The sequence below is a fragment of the Dreissena polymorpha genome, chromosome 8, assembly GCF_020536995.1.
Source record: "Dreissena polymorpha isolate Duluth1 chromosome 8, UMN_Dpol_1.0, whole genome shotgun sequence".
Classification (NCBI taxonomy): domain Eukaryota; kingdom Metazoa; phylum Mollusca; class Bivalvia; order Myida; family Dreissenidae; genus Dreissena; species Dreissena polymorpha.
Window position 1 is genome coordinate 28,975,964 of NC_068362.1, and position 18,603 is coordinate 28,994,566.

Genomic DNA, 18,603 nt, shown 5'->3' on the forward strand with positions numbered 1-18,603 from the left:
CTCGACCGCCAGGTGGTGGGGCAGTATAACCTATATGGTATGGCTATCGTGAACCTTGTTAACGCTCAATTTGCAAGATTTATTTTCCGTCTTCATATAACTTTGTCAAAACAGAAAATCTCGGTTGAGTTTGAAACCGAAATTATTTTTGAAATCAGCCGAGAGATCATTTAACAATTTTCTGACCAAGTTAAGTTACGGGGTCTCTGATTTGGAAAAAGGATGATTATGGGGTTCCCACTTTTAATACATCTATCTCTATACCCTTTTTTATCCGATATAAACACGAATTAAGGTCTATAGGGGTACATAATCGGTCCATGTACGGTTTGTGGCCGCCTGGCTGGTCACTATAGTGTCATAGGGACCTCAGTGATGTTTACTATTTTTAAATATATATAGGACTAAATTAACGACTGAGTTTCATAAGGTTAGAATATAAAATATTGACGGCGAACGACGGACACGAAGCGTTATGCTAAGGCGAGTTAAAAGATGAACGGCATTGAATAAAATATTGAGTTAGCCCTTAAATAAGGTATGATTTCCATTTTGATAAGTTACGCAAATCGGTCGTTTGCCATCACGCAGAAATATGATTACATTAAACAAATGCGTCTTATCATTATGTTCTGTATATGACAGTATATAAAGAATGTAAACGCATGCATCGGGCCAAATTACAAGATTCGTTGGCAAGTAAAATGTTAAGGATATACATTTTCATCCTCGTTCTTTGCTGCGCTGGACACATTTACGGATATCTTCTTCAAGATATGCAGCGAAACATTGTGAAGATTATTACGTCAACTAGTCATGGCAATTTTGGCGACTGGCATGATCGTCAGTTTTGCGTCAAATCTGCTTACGCATTTGGACTCCAAATAAAGGTGGGTGAAAAAATGCTTTGAAAAAAAAGAGTGTAATGTACACCGCCACTTTCATTGTTGTTTGTTTGTTCCTTTAAACAAATATTGGCTTGGTATATATGTTTGGCGTTTAAAACCCTATTATAATATACAAGGTGGAACAACCAGTGGGCCGTGGAGACGACACTGCCCTCAATGGAGTAAAACTCCATTGCGCTTCTCGAGATGAAACAATTCACGGATCAATTTCTTCTGGTGTCGGCCAATTTGGTTCATGGAACAGTCCAACCTTCTGTCCAAGTGGACAATTTATGTACAAGTTCAGGCTAAAGGTGGAATCGCCACAAGGAGTAAGCTTTTGTAATATTTGTCACATACCAAATAAAATTGTTAAATAAGTCACAATCTGTGTACCATTACCAATTGTGTGTTGTTATTGCCACGCTTTTTGAAAAGCGTTGGGATAGTGTGGTTATCTCCGCCGTCCGTCCGTCTGTCCGTCCGTCCGTCCGTCTGTCCGTCTGTCCGTCCGTCCTGGCCACTATCTCCTCCTACACTATAAGCACTAGAACCTTGAAACTTACACACATGGTAGCTATGAGCATATGTGCGACCCTCCACTATTTAAAATTTTGATGTGACCCCTGGGTCAAAAGTTATGGGGGTTGGGGCGGGGCCGTGTCAGAGATTTTCACTCATTTTTTATGCTATTTTACATTAACTTCTTCATTTCTGCACCGATTTACTTCAAATTGATACTGAACCTCTCTTATGACAATACGGTCAATCTCAACTATGCATGGCCCCATTACCAACCCTGGGGCACCCCGCCTATATAGACCACACCCACCCAAATTGCCTTTTACTATAATTTCTTCATTTCTACACCGATTCACTTCAAATTGATACTGAAATTCTCTTATGACAATACGGTCAATCTCAACTATTAATGGCCCCATTACCAACCCTGAGGCGCCCCACCCGCATATGCCACACCCACCCAAAATTGCCTTTTACTATTACTTCTTCATGTCTACACCGATTCACTTCTAATTGATACTGTACTTCTCTTATGACAATACGGTCAATCTCAACTATGCATGGCCCAATTACCAACCCTGGGGCGCCCCGCCTAAACAGGCCACACCCACACAAAATTGCCTTTTACTATAATTTCTTCGTTTATACACCGATTCACTTCTAATTGCTACTGAACTATTATTATGACAATACGGTCAATCTAAACTATGCATAGCCCCATTACCAACCCTGGGGTGCCCCGCCCACATAGGCCAAACCCACCCAAAATTGCCTTGTACTTAACTTCTTCATTTCTACACCGATTCACTTCTAATTGATACTGAACTTCTCTTATGACAATATGGTCAATCTCAACTATGCATGGCCCCATTACCAGCCCTGGGGCGCCCCTTGGTCAAACATGCGGCGTGGGGATACGCGTCGGCCTCTGCCGCGCCATTTCTAGTTAAGTATTGTATTAACACGTAAAGATAAACTCTCCTTATTCAAACAGACTTTTGGCGACGATACCACCGCCAATGACATCGTGTTCGAATGCAGCCGCATTGATAGCAGAGGATGCAATTTGACTACAGTATTTGCTGAAGGGGGAGCTCAGTGGGGTGACTGGGGTGATTGGAGCGACGCCTGCCCAGTAAATTCTGCATTTTGTGGCATACAAACCAGGGTCGAAGCACCAACCTCTGGATCTGATGACGGCTTTAAATGACGTGAAAATGTTCTGTTGTGATGATTAGGCCATTCGATAAGGCGTAAAATGGTTGTGTGTTTCCGTTTGCACCAACGACCTTAATTTGTTATGCCAATCTTAAACTTTTTTTGGTATTCCAGGTTTTTTTTTATTATTATTTTGCGAAATGTGTTCATAACCACTAAATTTGCTTTAAAGGTTACATACTTGTTGCTTCGTTTGATCATATTCGATTATATAAAAAAAAATAACCCAGGATAACTAGAGACATAAAGGTTGGGAGGAGGTCATTGTTTATTATTACTCAAGTAAGGAATCGTTAAAAGATAAGTCCACGATAAAACGATAAGCCGACCTAACTACCCGTTTTTGGCGATGTCATTGGAAATAAATAAATTACTCTTTCTTTCATGCATTTATTACAGATTGTATCCACTTTGCAAGAAAACAATTTTAAAAGCATTTTTTGGAAAAAAAAGCAATTTGTCCTTAATACTGTTGTTTTATAAGTGACTTAAATGATATTATAATTCATATTTTCAAATTAGTATTTCGTAAGTTAAACTAATGCGAGTAATATCTCATTACGTTTATATTTTTTTCTACAACAATATTGTTAAAATGACCTTTTACATCAACACTAAATTACGTGTTTTATTTTTTACCTACCAATGGAACGGATTTATGCGTAATCTTATCATTTTTATTGAAACTAAATAAAAGTTATACATACCCGTAAGCAATTTTTATTTGTTATTGTCTTAAGCATCGCAATGCGGCACAAAGCACATGCTTTATTTCTGAAGGGATAAAGATATTATTTAAAGGGGCCTTTTCACGTTTTGGTAAATTGACGAATTTCAAATTGAAAAAAATGGTTACAGATTCGCACATTTTCGTTTACGTTATGACATTTGTGAAGGAACAGTAATACTGCACATTTACCATGCACTAAAATAGCCATTATATGCATCTTTTGACAATTTAAAACTCCTAAAATTATAAAGCGTTGCAATGCGAAATGAATTAATAATTTTGAGAGTTCTGTTGTTGTCGCTATATTTTGGGAAACTACGAGGATTGCTTATATATAGTATATCAAAGCGCTGAAGACACTGAATTTGTTCGATGTTGTATAATCTTAGACGCAACTCCGTTTTCATAATTATTTTATAGCTTTTTATATCGCAAGTTTTAAATGATCACAACACATTCAAATTTATAAGGAATGTGTCCTAAAACACAGGTCGAGATGTGTGTTTTTTTTAAATCATCGATACATTAATCAGTGTGCACATGCTAATCTTATTTAACGTGCATTAATCCCCGTATTCCCTGAAAGCAGCCGATATGTACAGATTTCAATGATAAACACTAGACTGGCCAACGTTGTCTTACTACAAGATGTTAAATATACTCTATGTACTGTACCAGTGAGAACAGGTAAATGCGGTGATAAAAGCAGACGCTTTTAGCATTATCGTCTGCTAAAGTTTACTGGAGTTATCCACACAGGCAGTCACGGGTTACGTTTCCTGCCGTACTGATCCATACTGATATTCTATATGGAAGGATAGTCGAGCGGCCTAAGTCGTTGACTTTTTTACTCCACGACTTCAGGGGCAGTGGTTCGATTCCCGCTGAGGGTTACCTTTTTTAATGTTATTCTTGAATTTTTACAGTAGCTGTTTATATCCAATGTTTATATTTATCAATATAAAGTTTTTAATGACAAACTTCAAAACATTCCAAAATCTGTGAAAATGCCCCTCTAATGTATTTGTATACAATGTTAAATTGCTTACAATTGTGTACTGTTTGATGAAAATTATTACCTGCATTCGCGCTCACACAAAAGTGTGTCACACACACTTCCCCCCTCGCTACAGTGTTGATTAAAAGTGTTGATTAAAAGACAAAATATATTGCCACAAACCTAATCGAGTGTGGTAAAAGCCAAATTATTAAAGCTAACATAGGCATATAGCGTTCATGGTGAGCATTGATGATTGCCTTGTGTCCGTCGTGTAAGCATTTTAACATTACAAATCAAGAAAAGATTTGAGGACTGCTTTGAAACTTGTGCGAAAAAAATGTTGACAATGCATGTACACGTTTCAGTAACATTTCGTCCGATCGACCATTGTTCAAATCAATTCAGCCACTAGATAGATTGTTAAAGTTAAGATTCACCTATATGTTTATAACGATGTAAATGTAATTTGTTTTATGGGATTCAGTTATACAAGCCATGTTTTAGCCCTGTCCGTTGATGATATCAGGCCGAAAAAAATCTACATATAAAAGATTCAATAATACTGATGTAGTAAAAAAAGTTACATACCGACACACCAATGAGCTCCAAACGTATATGACAATGGTGCAATTTATGATATACAGCATTATTAGTACTTGCACGTGTTATTAAGAATACACGCATGTCTAAGTTTGTAATTGTCTAGATGGATGACTTGATTATCAACTAATTTTTTTTATGATTTTATTGTTCAATGCTTTGTCGTTTTCGCGTTGTTTACAATATTAGACTCAAGAAACATATAATAAAGCGCCATCATGAATGCGGGCATGCTGTGTGTTACTTTTTAACAGATTATGTTCGTTTCAAAATAGATACCGTAAGAGCGAATAGTAATTTTGACAATATCAAATTCAAAATAACTCTTTTATATTGACTGTATAAAATGCAAAATAAGTTAAACAAAGTGATTATGATCTTAACAAAAACAAGCGTACACGAGAACCAATAATTGCATCGAAAAAGGTTTATGAGTACCGGTATACTTGTAGGAAAACACGCCGCATAGACGTTATATTAAACAGCAATTTTGGGTGGGCAAGGCCTATGTTGGTGGGGCCTCGGGGTGGGTTATGTGGACATGGATGGTCGAGATAGACCTTTTGTCATATGAGATCTTCAGTATTAATTTGAATTCAATTGATGAATAAATGAAGAAATGATATTAAAACAAAATTTTGGGTGGGCGTGGTCTATGTGGGCGGGACGCCCAAAGGTTGGTAATTGGGCCATGCATAGTTGAGATTTACCGTTTTGTCATAAGAGAAGTTCAGTATCAGTAAGAAGTGAATCGGTGTATAAATTAAGAAGTTAATTAAAATAACCTAAAGAAATGAGTGAAAATCTCTGACCAGACCCAATCCCATTCCCCATAACATTTGACCCATGGGTCAGATCAAAATTCCAAATAGTGCACTGTCGCACATATGCTCATAGCTACCATGCGTTTACGTTTCAAGGTTCTACTCTAGTGCTTATTGTGTATGAGGAGAAAGTGGCCAAGACGGACGGACGAACGGACGGACGGCGGAGATAACCACACAATCATACCGCTCCATTTGGAGCGTGCGGATTATCAATCACAGATAAGAATCAAAGTACTGAAGGTTCTGGTGCGACGATGCTTTTGAAGAGGATGGATATAAAAGCATAATTTTAAAGTTTATCTACATCACCACAATTGTGTATGTGGGTACGAAAAAATATTGGGTACGAAAATTTTGGGTAGGAATAAATTATGCCCCCTCAAAAAAAAATTTGGGGTACGACACAAAATTTGGGTACAAAAAAATGTTGGGTACGAACAAAAAATGGGAACGAAAAAACATTTGGGTACGAAAAAACATTTGGGTACGAATACAAATTTGGGTACGAAACAAAATGGGTAAAAAAAACAATTTGGGTACGAAAATCAAATTAAGTACGAAAAAAATGGGTACGAAAAATGTTAGGTACGAAAAAAAAGTTGGGGAACGGGGAAGTAGGACCCGTGGACGTCTCGATAAATTTGAAAGAGGACGGAAACCAAGCTGCCATTTCCTTTATCAATGGCTGTGGGTGGGCAATGTTGACCTGTATGGTCGAGATTGACCGTGTTGTCATAAGATATGTTAAGTATTAATTTGAAGTCATTTGATGAATAAATGAAGTTTTGTTCAAACACAATTTTGGGTGGGCGTGGTGTATGAGGGCGGGGCGCCCCAGGGTTGTTAATGGGGCCATGCATAGTTGAGATTGACCGTATTGTCATATGAGATCAGTATCAATTTGAAGTAAATCGGTGTATAAATGAAGAAGTTAATGTAAAATAACCTAAAAAAGTTAATGACAATCTCTGACCCGGCCCCACCCCAACCCCCATCGGCCATTATCTCCTCCTACACAATGAGCAAAAGAACCTTGAAACTTACACATATGGTAGCTATGAGAACATTTGCGACGGTGCACTATTTGGAAATTTGATCTGACCCTTGGGTTAAAGTATGTAGAATGTGCGTCGCTTGGGGTGGGGCCGGGTCAGAGATTTTCATTCATTTTACCCCATTTTACCCCCATAACTTTTGACTCAGGGGTCAGATCAAAATTCCAAATAGTGCACCGTCGAACATTTGCTCATAGCTACCATGTGTTAAAGTTTCAAGGTTCTAGTGCTAATAGTGTAGAAGGAGATAGTGGCCAGGACGGACGGACAGACGGCGGATATAACTTTTAAATGCGTGGGTATAAATACAACACTGATCAAAGCAAGCATATGAACAATAAGAAGGAAATTACCCTGTGAGTTTTTGGAATTGTTTAAACGTAAAACGTAATCACAAAACTCAGACACGATACCGTTAATCGAATTTCACTATTACTTTAGTAAATTAGCGGACGAAGGTGACGTAAATATAAATTCGTTTGACTCCGATGCTTTCTTACATGAATTTGAAAAAAGGCGAAACACAGAATATTCGTATCTAGAAATCGATAGTCCCATATCGACAGACGAAATTATGAGGGCAACAATAAAGCTCATTCGCGTGACACTATTATATATGAATATTTTTCTGTAGCAATCCATGGCATAGTCAGCATCGTCAGGCCGTTGGAAAATTTGTTTAACTACATACTTGATAAAGAGAGTTTTTCCCGCAGTTTGCCATCCGGAATTATAATACCGATTCATAAAAGTAGAGACATATCAGACCCAAATAACTATCGGGGATTTAGTTTAATAAGCTTTTTTGAAAAAAAAATTACAAGCATAAAATGAACGTCTTAAACAATGAGTAGAAACAAATGACCAACTGAATGCAATTTTTCTTGTAACTTAATTGAATTAATTCTCTTTTACAGTGAAAGACAATATTGACGAATTCTTTTATACAGGTGAAAAAAACGAACGTGGAGCAAACTGAACTGTCTATGCAAGCACCTTGATTTCTCTTTAAACGTGATTATGAGCGATAAATATATGTCACTTTATGTCATAAATCTCTTTTGTCTGTATTTTTCGGAAACATTAGTTAACCCCGTTGTGGTCAACGAAAATGCTTGTTTTAGTTTTGTTCTTCTATACACTAACGAACACTCTTTATAACGAAAGCACGAATGTTCGGGTTTTCAAAAACATAGGAACGAATGTCCGCCTGTGTGAACAATAGGCTAGGATTAATGTCCAGCATTCACTGTATTATTAAGATTTAATTAAGTGGCTAATATCTATACAGTATTTAGTTAGAGTATTTGGCGTTACATTAGTTTTAGAAATGACTACGTTATACTACTTCCACGATAGACATTGGGTATCATAAATGATATTCAATGACCAGACATCTACCACGGGTGGTGTATGACACCATGCTGTTATTTAGTATTTGTCGGCATAGTATCTAATCATAACGAGAAAATGGGTTTGTGCTAAACACAGGGGCTATCAAACCACAGATGTATCAATAAACCAGAAAGATCATTATTCAAACAGCGCGATAAAAAAGCTCTAACAAATAGTGTCAAATGTGTTCAAAAAAGGAACAAAAAAGTATTTTAATCGATACTTTTTTAATGTATTGACACATAAACTGTGGAGAACATATTTATAACTTATTCTGACAATGTCATATTATGTTTTCTAAATCGTTACTTCGCCGAATGTTCAAACGAGTGAAAGGTTGAAATCAGATGCGGCGTTGCGTGGGACTATTGTAAATTGATACACGTTTAGCCTCGTTCTGGAATTCTGCGAGTCACTTTTGGCCTATTGTGAAAATGGTCTATTGGGCTTTAAACCAAACTGTAGCACGGTCGATGCAATATTTATTTTTAATGCTCTTATAGAAAAACAGTTTTAGAATAAAGATAAACAATATTGTTGCTACATTGACTACCAGAAGGCATATGGCGTCATCAATCGCGGTCTACACTGGAGTAAGATGATTAATGTGGGCTTCGACGGTAAACTCTTAACACTTATACGATCTATGTACGATGAAGTAAAATAACAGGTTAAACACATGGGTAACTTATCAGACATATTTTGTAGTGAAACTATTTAAACGTATGACTACATCACATTACGCAGATACGATATCGTTAATCGAATTTAATTATTTCAGTAAATTACTAGTAGCAGACGAAGGTGACGTAAATATAAATTAGTTTGATTCCGAAACATTCTTACAAGAATTCGATAAAAGGCTAAACACAGAACCTTCGTTCCCCGAACTCGATAATCCAAAATCGACAGAAGACATTATAAAGTCAACAACACGGTTGAAAAACAATAAAGCTCATGCTGTGACAATATTATATATGAATATTTTACTGAAACAATACATGCCATCGCCAGACCGTTAGAAATATTGTTTAACTACATACTTGCTAAAAAGCGTTTTCCTCGCAGCTTGCATCCGGAATCATAATACCAATACATAAACGTGGAGACATATCAGACCCAATAGCTATCGGGGAATAACTTTAATAAGTTGTTTTGCAAAAATGTTTTCTAGCATTCTAGCATATTAAATGAACGCCTTAAACAATGGGCAGAAACAAATGACATTCTGACGGACGCACATTTTGGCTTATAATCAAATTGTAGCACGGTCGATGCAATATTTATTCTTAATGCACTAATAGAAAAACAGTTTTAAAATAAGATATAAACTATACTGCTGTGATTTTGATTACCGGAAGGCATATGACGTTAATCGCGGTAAATTTTTGAGTAAAATGATAAATGTGGGCATCGACGGTAAACTTTAAACACTTATTCGTTCAATGTATGATGCAATAAATTTACAGGTCAAACACATGGGTAACTTATGAGACATATTGAATAGAAACGTCGGCCTATATATCAGGGGGAGATAACGTCGCCCATATTGTTCTCTCTATTAATTAACGACATCGAATTCGATTTGCAAAATGGAATAAAATTCGGAATTACACTAGATCAAATATCGATATATCTATTATTATTCGCTGACGACGCGGCTTTATTTTCTGAGACCCAGGAGGGCCTTCAAGAATCATCAAACAATTTAGAAACATACTGCGATAAGTGGAATTTAACGGTTAAAATTGAAAAAAACTAAGGTCATGGATTCCGACAATGAGGAACACTCAGTAAAACATTGCAATGGATATATAAAGGTCAAGAACTAGAAATTATTAATAATTTTAATTACCTATGCATTGTCATGTCAAGTGGTGGATCTTTTGTGCCCGCAACAAATACTCTGTATGGCAAAGCTTTAAAAGCGATGCCTTCTTTGTTCGCCTTAACAAAAGACATGGGCGTACCTATACATTTTATGTTAACTTTATTTAAGCATCTGCATCATCAATTCTAAACTATAACTGTGAGATTTGGGGATTTATCACAGCGGTAAACATTGAGCGCGTCAATCGTAAATTTTGTAAAAGAGTATTAAATGTAAAAATGTAAAACAAACTCATATTGTGGAAAATATATAAAAAAAACATAGAAAAACTATTGCTAAATTACGTGTGTCGTCTCACAAATTATTTATTTAAACGGATAGGCACCAGAACATTGTAAGGGATCAACGTAAATGTGTTTAATTCAACCTTAATGATATCGAGAATGAATATCACTGTGCTTTTACACAGTTCCTGTGTTAGGAAAAACATTAATTCCAAAGTATTATAGATTTCGCCCAAATATGTTTAAGTGAAAACATTATGTGAATATCGTGTTAAATTGAATATTATTGAACGGAGCTTATACAGGAAAGAATCAATAGACAAGGTTTGTATTACACGTGTCGCGGAAGAGATTGTTTATGAATGATTAAAATGGTCCACTACCTGCTGCGTCTGAATGACGTAGTACAGGTCATTCATAATCAGAGGCTATTAATAGATTCGGGAAAACAACGCAATAGTATTAGGCTACGCTTGTTTATATTCATAATTTATAAAACGTTTAACATGAGTTCAACAATAACTAAAATAATTAAAAATACATATCTATCAAAATCGTTTATTTAATCTAACTTGTGTGCAGAATAGCATGCGTTTTTGCTCTTCAATTTAAAAAACGGCCTTGCGTATTGATACAGTTATTCAGTTATTTATTAACCTGTAGTGTTTGTATTTCTTTTACAGACAACAGGCCAGAATGAAATGCTCCTCGAGGCTGTTGTGCAAGGTTCAGACAGCAACTAGTTATAAAGTGATATTATGGACTAGACATATTCATTTATTGTTTGATCAAATGTCACGATTATGTGTTCTTTTGTCTCGCAAATACAGTAACGTTCTAGCTGTGCATACTTTAAACATTTTGGGGAAATCCTCCTCATAAAAATATGTGTACATATTTTTTGAACATTTAAATAAAGCAAGCACACGTTGTTTCCGTAAAAGTCACACAACTGTGGCTATATATTATATGTAACCTGATGGTTGCAAGAGTTTTTTTCCCTTGTTTTGGTATTTTTAAACCTTTGTATCACTTTAAATACCCATGACGTAAGTTTGTATATTGTGAGACAGACTCTGGACCATAACAGATCATGATGTAATGTGTAGTCACACCTTTGGTTATTCCCATTTGATTGCTCAATTGCTGGTCAAGGACCACCAATCTTGCCATTGGCATTGTCCTTTTGTGTTTAACATTTGACCAGTATGTAGTTAATGTATGTAAAAATATAAATACTTAATCTTAAATAACAATCTTGACATTTCATTTTTTTATATATTCCATTGCCCCATGAAATATATCAGATTCTCCTTTAGAGCACTCTTTAAAACATTTACAATTTACGTTCCCTCTTGGTAATTGTACCTGTATGCATTTCTTACAAATACCATTTTGGGAGCATGCACTTAATTGTCTATAACAACCCATATTTGTCTTTAGTTTGCATTTTGATTAATTGTGTTTAGATATGTAGCTCAAAATGTGATAATTCTGTGTCATGACTTTGTTATTGATTATGTACTACAGTGCTGTGTATTTAGATGTAGATAAAATTGCATGTAAATGTGCAGATTGTAGTTTTTGGATCATACTATACCCCCGTAAACGAGGTCTCGCTTCATGAACACTTGCAATCTATATTTGTAAAACATGATATGTGATGTCTTTGCTGCTTTTTGCGTCTGAAACACCGAACGTCTTCTTTATGTCGAAAAAGACGTCAAAAAACCTTTCTAAAACAACCAAAAACACACGTGACAAAAACGTCAAAAAAGACGTCTTTTTCGCGTCACGAAAAGACGTCAAAAAACCTTTCAAAACCAACCAAAAAAGACATAATAAAGACGTCACAAAAAACGTCTTTTTCACGTCACGAAAAGACGTCAGAAAAAACTTTCAAAACCTACCAACGCAAAAAGACTGTATAAAAATGTCACAAAAGACGTTATTTTACGTCGAGAAAAGAAGTCAAAAAACCTTTTAAAAACAACCAGAATAAGACGTTATAAAGACGTCACAAACAGTTGTCTTTTTACGTCGAGAAAAGACGTCAAAAAATCTTTCAAAAACAACCAAAATGAGACGTGATAAAGACGTCGCAGAACAACGTCTTAAAAACCATAAAAGACGTCATTTGTTTGCTGGTTTGTGTGCTACTTTCATATTTGCATCATATTTTTATTCAGGTGTAACAATTTTTGGTGAGTATGAGAATGATGACATTAAAAGTAAATCGATACGGAGTAACACTAACACGGAGATCTGTAATTAGCGAAACCTTGCGAAAACCCCAATTTCAATAGGGGTCATCTACTGTCCAAGTCCAATGCGCATGTGAAGGGTCAAGCCAATGAGTTAATTCGTTACTGAGTTATTGATCGGAAACAATTTTCACACTTATTATTACAGTGACCATGACCTCTGACCTACTGACCCCAATTTCGATAGGGGTAATCTACTGTCCTTGGCCAATGCGCACGGGAAGTATCAAGCCAATTGGCCAATTCGTTGATGAGTTATTGATCGGAAACAAATTTCACACTTGTTATAGTGCCCTTGACCTTTGACCTAGTGACCCCAATCTCGATATGGGTCATCTACTGTCCAAGGCAATTGCGCAGTATCAAGCGAATCGGTCGTTTCGTTGACGAGTTAGTGATCAGAAACTCTTTCCCACTTATTGTGCCAGTGACCATGACCTTTGACCTAGTGAAAGCAATTTTAATAGGGGTCATCTACTGTCCAAGGCCAATGCACATGGGAAGTATCAAGCCATTCGGAGAATCAGTTTACGAGTTTTTGATCGGAAACGATTTCACACTTGTGTGTAATAGTGTCCTTGACCTGTGACCTAGTGACCCCAATTTCAATAGGGGTCATCTTCTGTCCAAGTCGTATTAACATGGGAAGTATCAAGCCTATCAATGAATCAGTTGACGAGTTATTGATTGGAATCAATTTCCCACTTAGTGTGTAACAGTGACCTTAACCTTTGACCTAGTGACCCGTATTTCACTAGAGGTCATCTTATTCCAAGGTCAATGCATATGGTAAGTCAAGCCAATCGGTCTATCAGTTGACGAGTTATTAATCGGAAATGTTTGTACTGTTAATGTGTAACAGTGACCTTGACCTTTGACCTAGTGACTAAGAGTATATTTCATCACTATCGAAATATGTCGTATGTAAATATTTGATTTCAACGCAGTTTTATTTCGATACACTTAAATCACACTTTCATAGCCGCGTCATGCGAAAATGGGTCTTATGCGTTTCGGCCAGCGTATCTTGCGCAGTCTGGTCAGATGCGATGCCGTTCGCTATAAAATCACTGAGAGATGCGCAGGCTGAGTGGGCTATATATATAACGGGCGCATATGGAATAAGACCCATTTTCGCATGACGAGGGTCATCTCATTGCACATTGTAAATGGCACATTTTTGCACAATGCTTTTCGATACAAAAAATATTTCAAAATAGCAATGTTGTAAATAAGGGCAGCCTATCCAGGCGTTCAAGAACGATTTCCAGACGTGCTGACCGAGTACGGCAAGCATTGTGGTTGAATAATTAAACGATTTTTCTCTTATCGTGACACTATACTTTTTCGGTAATGTTTGTTTTCTCATCTTGAAAGCAAAACTGTGTTTATCGATAGTCAATTATATATTCCTCGGGCGATGTAGTGAACGAGTAGTGACCCTGAAATTCTGCGAGATGGATTAAACGCGTAATTGTAACTGGGCCACAATTTTTGTCGTTTGTACATACAGAGATAAGTCCGGAATTCTTTACACTGACCAGTGCACTATCCTTTGCGCTGAGCACAGACACAGTGCTGTAGCCAAAGTTCAGGTTTTATTTCGAATCAGCCTATGAAATATTCGAAAATATTCATGCGTGTCTGCTGGCGTTATGTAAAAGTCATTTAAGGTGAAAGGCTGTGTAAAACAGCTATGCAGAAAAAGCGCATTAGAGCTCTATACCTATCATAGGTCCTATGTTTAGGTTGTTGACACCGTGTGAACTGCTAGGGTAACAAGTAATGTATAAACAACAAAGTACGGGTCAACAGGGCTGTCTTTATGACTACATAATACGCGAGTAAAAAATATTTTTCGCAGATTTATTTTTTATTTATTTTCATCAATTATCTTATTGTATATTTTGAATTTGTATTTGGTGTCAAAAATCAAAAGTTTTGTACAGGGAATTTTCATCATGAAATTATATTCTTAGTGAGACAGGTATTCGATATTCCAACAATATTCATTTAATATGATGGTGATTTCAATTTGTTTTTATATTCAGTTCTCATTACCATTTTCATCATTCTATCTATGCTTTCAGAACGTTCAAAAAGGGCCATGATATTGTTAATTTGTCTCATAAGTTATAATAAGTTATCTCTATGAAATAAATAGGATGAATAGGATGATAGGATAATAAAAAGTGCACACAAATCTTGACTCGTGCGTTATTTATAAATTTATAAATTTGAATGGTGTCTGTTCATTTTCAACTTGCGATTAATTTTGAAAAATGAGTTGCGTCTTAAAATAATGCAACAGCGAACAACGTTAGTGCCTTCAGCGCTTTGATTACATTATGTGGTCACTAAGTATTTACCTCTTCTATGTGACATTCTCACTTAAACATGTTGTATTTAATTCCTTTCTAAAACGATCCTATATCGAAAAGATGTATGTTTTGTATTTAATTGAAACGCATGATGTTATTGTATATGTATGTTTATGACGATGAGCTGTTTATATGCTTAAGTCAAAATAAACTATTATGTTCTGTTCTGTTCCATACACGTTTCGTGATTTATTTATTCGCATAATCAGCATTACATGCTTTTGCCAAAATAAATAATGTGATAAATACATATACACAGTGAGATGAAGTTTGGCTATACAGAGTATTATTGTATGCAATATTGGTTATAATTAGTATTATTATACCACACAAATAGGAAAGTAAATCGTAGCATACAAATAACGTCGATAGATAAATAAATATAAAAAACAAACAAAAACACATACACAAAAACAGGAAAATGTAGCAAAAAAACACACATTTTTATGATGGGAAGGAATTTAGACAACTAGGAAGCAACAGAAGAATCAATGATATCTTTTCGTTTTAACATTGCAAAATATTTAAATTTCGATACATTACGGATACGTTTTACAGACTTTGTTGACATAATTGTTCCGAAATATTTCAATGTGTTAAATGACAGCCTTATGATGTACTTTAACCTTAATTCTCTATAATTTGGACAACTACAAAGAAAATGAAATTCAGATTCAATCATATCAGATGTACACACTTTACACTTACGATCATTAATGTTAATATTATTAAATCTTCCTCTTTCTATTTCTAAATGATGTGAACACAATCGGAATCTACTCATTGCAATTCTATGCTTTTCATTATCTATACAATTCAAGTAGGTTTCAAAACAAAATTCTTTTTTAAAAATGATATAGTATTTTAGCTTACTTTGAGACTGTATACATTCAAACCAAGTTTGAATGTAAACATCACGGACTCTTTGTTTTAGCATACAACTATAATCGATTTCGTGATACGGGTGCAACCATAAATTACTATAACCAAGATCATCAAGTGTAGTTTTAACAGCATTTGGAACCTTTCAGACAGACCTTTTCACAGACTTTGGCATGTTTTGAAGTTTGTCGTTAAATGCTTTATATTGATAAATATAAACATTTGATATAAAAACTTCCAGTAAAAAATCAAGAATAAAATTTAAAAAAGAAAAAAAGGTAACTCTCAGCCTGACTCGAACCACTGACCCCTGGAGTCCTGGATTAAAAAGCCTACGACTTAGACCACTCTACCATCCTTCCAGACATACTACTAGATGTATTTTATACTTAAAGGGATCCTTTCACGCTTTGGTAAATTGACAAAATTGAAAAAAGTTGTTTCAGATTCGCAAATTTTCGTTTTAGTTATGATATTTGTGAGGAAACAGTAATACTGAACATTTACCATGGTCTAATATAGCCATTATATGCATCTTTTGACGATTTTAAAACCTAAAAATTATAAAGCGTTGCAACGCGAAACGATTGAATAATTTGGAGAGTTCTGTTTTTGTCGTTAAATTTTGTGAAACTACGAAGATTGCTTATATAGGGTATAAAATACGTTCAGCATGTGTACTCGGCGGAATAGCTCAGTAGGCTAAAGCGTTTTTACTTAAGGACTCTGGCAGGACACCAGGGGTCACTACTTCGAAACCTGCTCCGGGCAATGTTCTTTTCCTTTTTTTATTTTTTTTCTTGATTTTCTACTGGAGCTTTTACGATCCAATGTTTACATTTATCAATATAAAGCATTTAATGAATAAGTTTAAAAAATGCCAAAATCTGTGAAAAGGCCCCTTTAATATAAGCAATCCCCGTAGTTTCCCAAAATATGGCTGCAACAACAGAACTCTCCAAATTATTAATTCGTTTCGCGTTGCAACGCTTTATAATTTTCTGGTTTTTAAATTGTCAAAAGATGCATATAATGGCTATTTTACAGCATGGTAAATGTTCAGTATTACTGTTTCCTCACGAATATCATAACTAAAACGAAAATTTTCAATTTTGTCAATTTACCCAAACGTGAAAAGGCCCCTTTAAGCTTTTTATGCGTTTGTGTTGCGGCGATTACTTTTTCAAAGTTGGAGCAAGTCAACCTTAAACTTCTTTTTTATCTTGATTTAGATTGATTCTTTTTTCAATATTGCTTTTAAAATATTTTAGTATCTGTTTTTATTCAGTTCTTGACAATCATAACATTTGTTGCACAGAGTTTTGAGTTGGACAGGTGTTATATCGGGTGAACCATCCAAATGGCTCCCATGATTAATTTAAGCTGTTTAACCATTGTTTTCCTTTAGATGTTGACATTTTCGTTTACGCCTTAGGGATATTTTTCACTTTAGACTGATATGTAACAGTTGGATAATTAATCTTTGTTTTTCTGTGTAGAACTTGAACAATATTCTGTCCATCTTGTTGTTTAGAAACGTGTTGAAGTGTTCTTATAGACTATCCCTCAACGCGTTTGTTTTTCTCCAAGCAGCAGTACCAAATCATTTGTTTTCTCCATAAAATTTGGCGCATATGGCCAACCAACTTTCACAGAAATTTGTAGTGATATTGCCGATCAAGATGTCACTTTCGTTGGCTATTCGATTAAAACAAAACCTGAGCAATCTTACTACTTCTCTTAGTTCCACTTTTATGGCACTGGTTACTCAAATTAGTTTTGTTTGCTATTACAAGATGTGAAAGCAATTGTCAAAAAACCAATTATTCGTCGATAAGGTTAAACAGTCCATTGATCTGTATTTTAATTGTTTCAAAAATTACAACCGCAAATATTTCCTTCAAGATGCTAAAAAGTTCACTCTTGTATTTTTCATATTTCAGACTTTCAGAGGGCTTTCATTTTTTTGCAATATAAATAGTTTTGGGGCACAAACATACATGAGTTGAAATGTTAGAGGTATATTCTTGCCAAATGTCTAAATGTATTACACGATAAATTGCCGAATCTTTCTTTTATAGCAGAATACAAAATTCAATGTTATTACCAATCTTTAGCACTATGCTGCGCAACAAATAATTGCATCTAATGCGTCGCATTACCAATTTTGTTAACACGTGTTTGTCGTTGTCACTATTTGATATGGAAACACATGTCGATCACCTCCAGTTTTTGAGGCGATTGCCTTGTGCAATACGCCACAGAGGTAAAACATAATATACGTATACCGACGAAAGAAGTCCGTTATTGCAACCAACCAATATGCATCTCCAGATTCTGCATTCGCAAACAAAATAGCTCCGATCGCATGGTATTAGTATTAATGCGCAATAATAAAAAAAATTGGCGAAGTACATCGGTATTTTCCGTTGCAACAATATACCGATCAGAAGATGTCAAAGCTATTTGGCAATTGTTTATTTTTTTAAATAAAAAAAATTGCGATGATGAATGTGTACACCCGGCTATCTCAGTCAATAGAGCACAACTGTTAAACACAATGTCGTGGGTTCGAGTCCCAAGTAGGATGATACTTTTTTGCCTACTATTGAACGGATTTACTTAATCTTGGACAGAACACCCCTTTGGACAAGACCTTTCTGTTGACTTTTTAGCTTGACCCCTGGTTGGCATTTACCTTTAGTATCCGTTTGCTCAAAAACTAAC

At 35.5% G+C, this 18,603-nt stretch overlaps 1 protein-coding gene across 1 annotated transcript; it reads left to right on the forward strand.

Moving 5' to 3' along the window:
- Window positions 1-670: 670 nt before the first annotated feature.
- Window positions 671-3,340, forward strand: LOC127843091 (vitelline membrane outer layer protein 1 homolog). Its single transcript, XM_052372909.1, has 3 exons — window positions 671-890; window positions 1,025-1,219; window positions 2,404-3,340. The coding sequence occupies exons 1-3, from the start codon at window positions 705-707 to the stop codon at window positions 2,617-2,619; spliced, it is 597 nt and encodes a 198-aa protein (XP_052228869.1). The 5' UTR covers window positions 671-704; the 3' UTR covers window positions 2,620-3,340.
- Window positions 3,341-18,603: the final 15,263 nt, after the last annotated feature.

Bases quoted from the DNA above. Each gene is read 5' to 3' on its own strand.
- LOC127843091 (XM_052372909.1), top strand. From the start codon at position 705: ATGTTAAGGATATACATTTTCATCCTCGTTCTTTGCTGCGCTGGACAC. The intron at 891-1,024 runs GTGGGTGAAAAA...ATAATATACAAG, and splicing joins CATTTGGACTCCAAATAAAG to GTGGAACAACCAGTGGGCCG. The intron at 1,220-2,403 runs GTAAGCTTTTGT...TTATTCAAACAG, and splicing joins AGGTGGAATCGCCACAAGGA to ACTTTTGGCGACGATACCAC.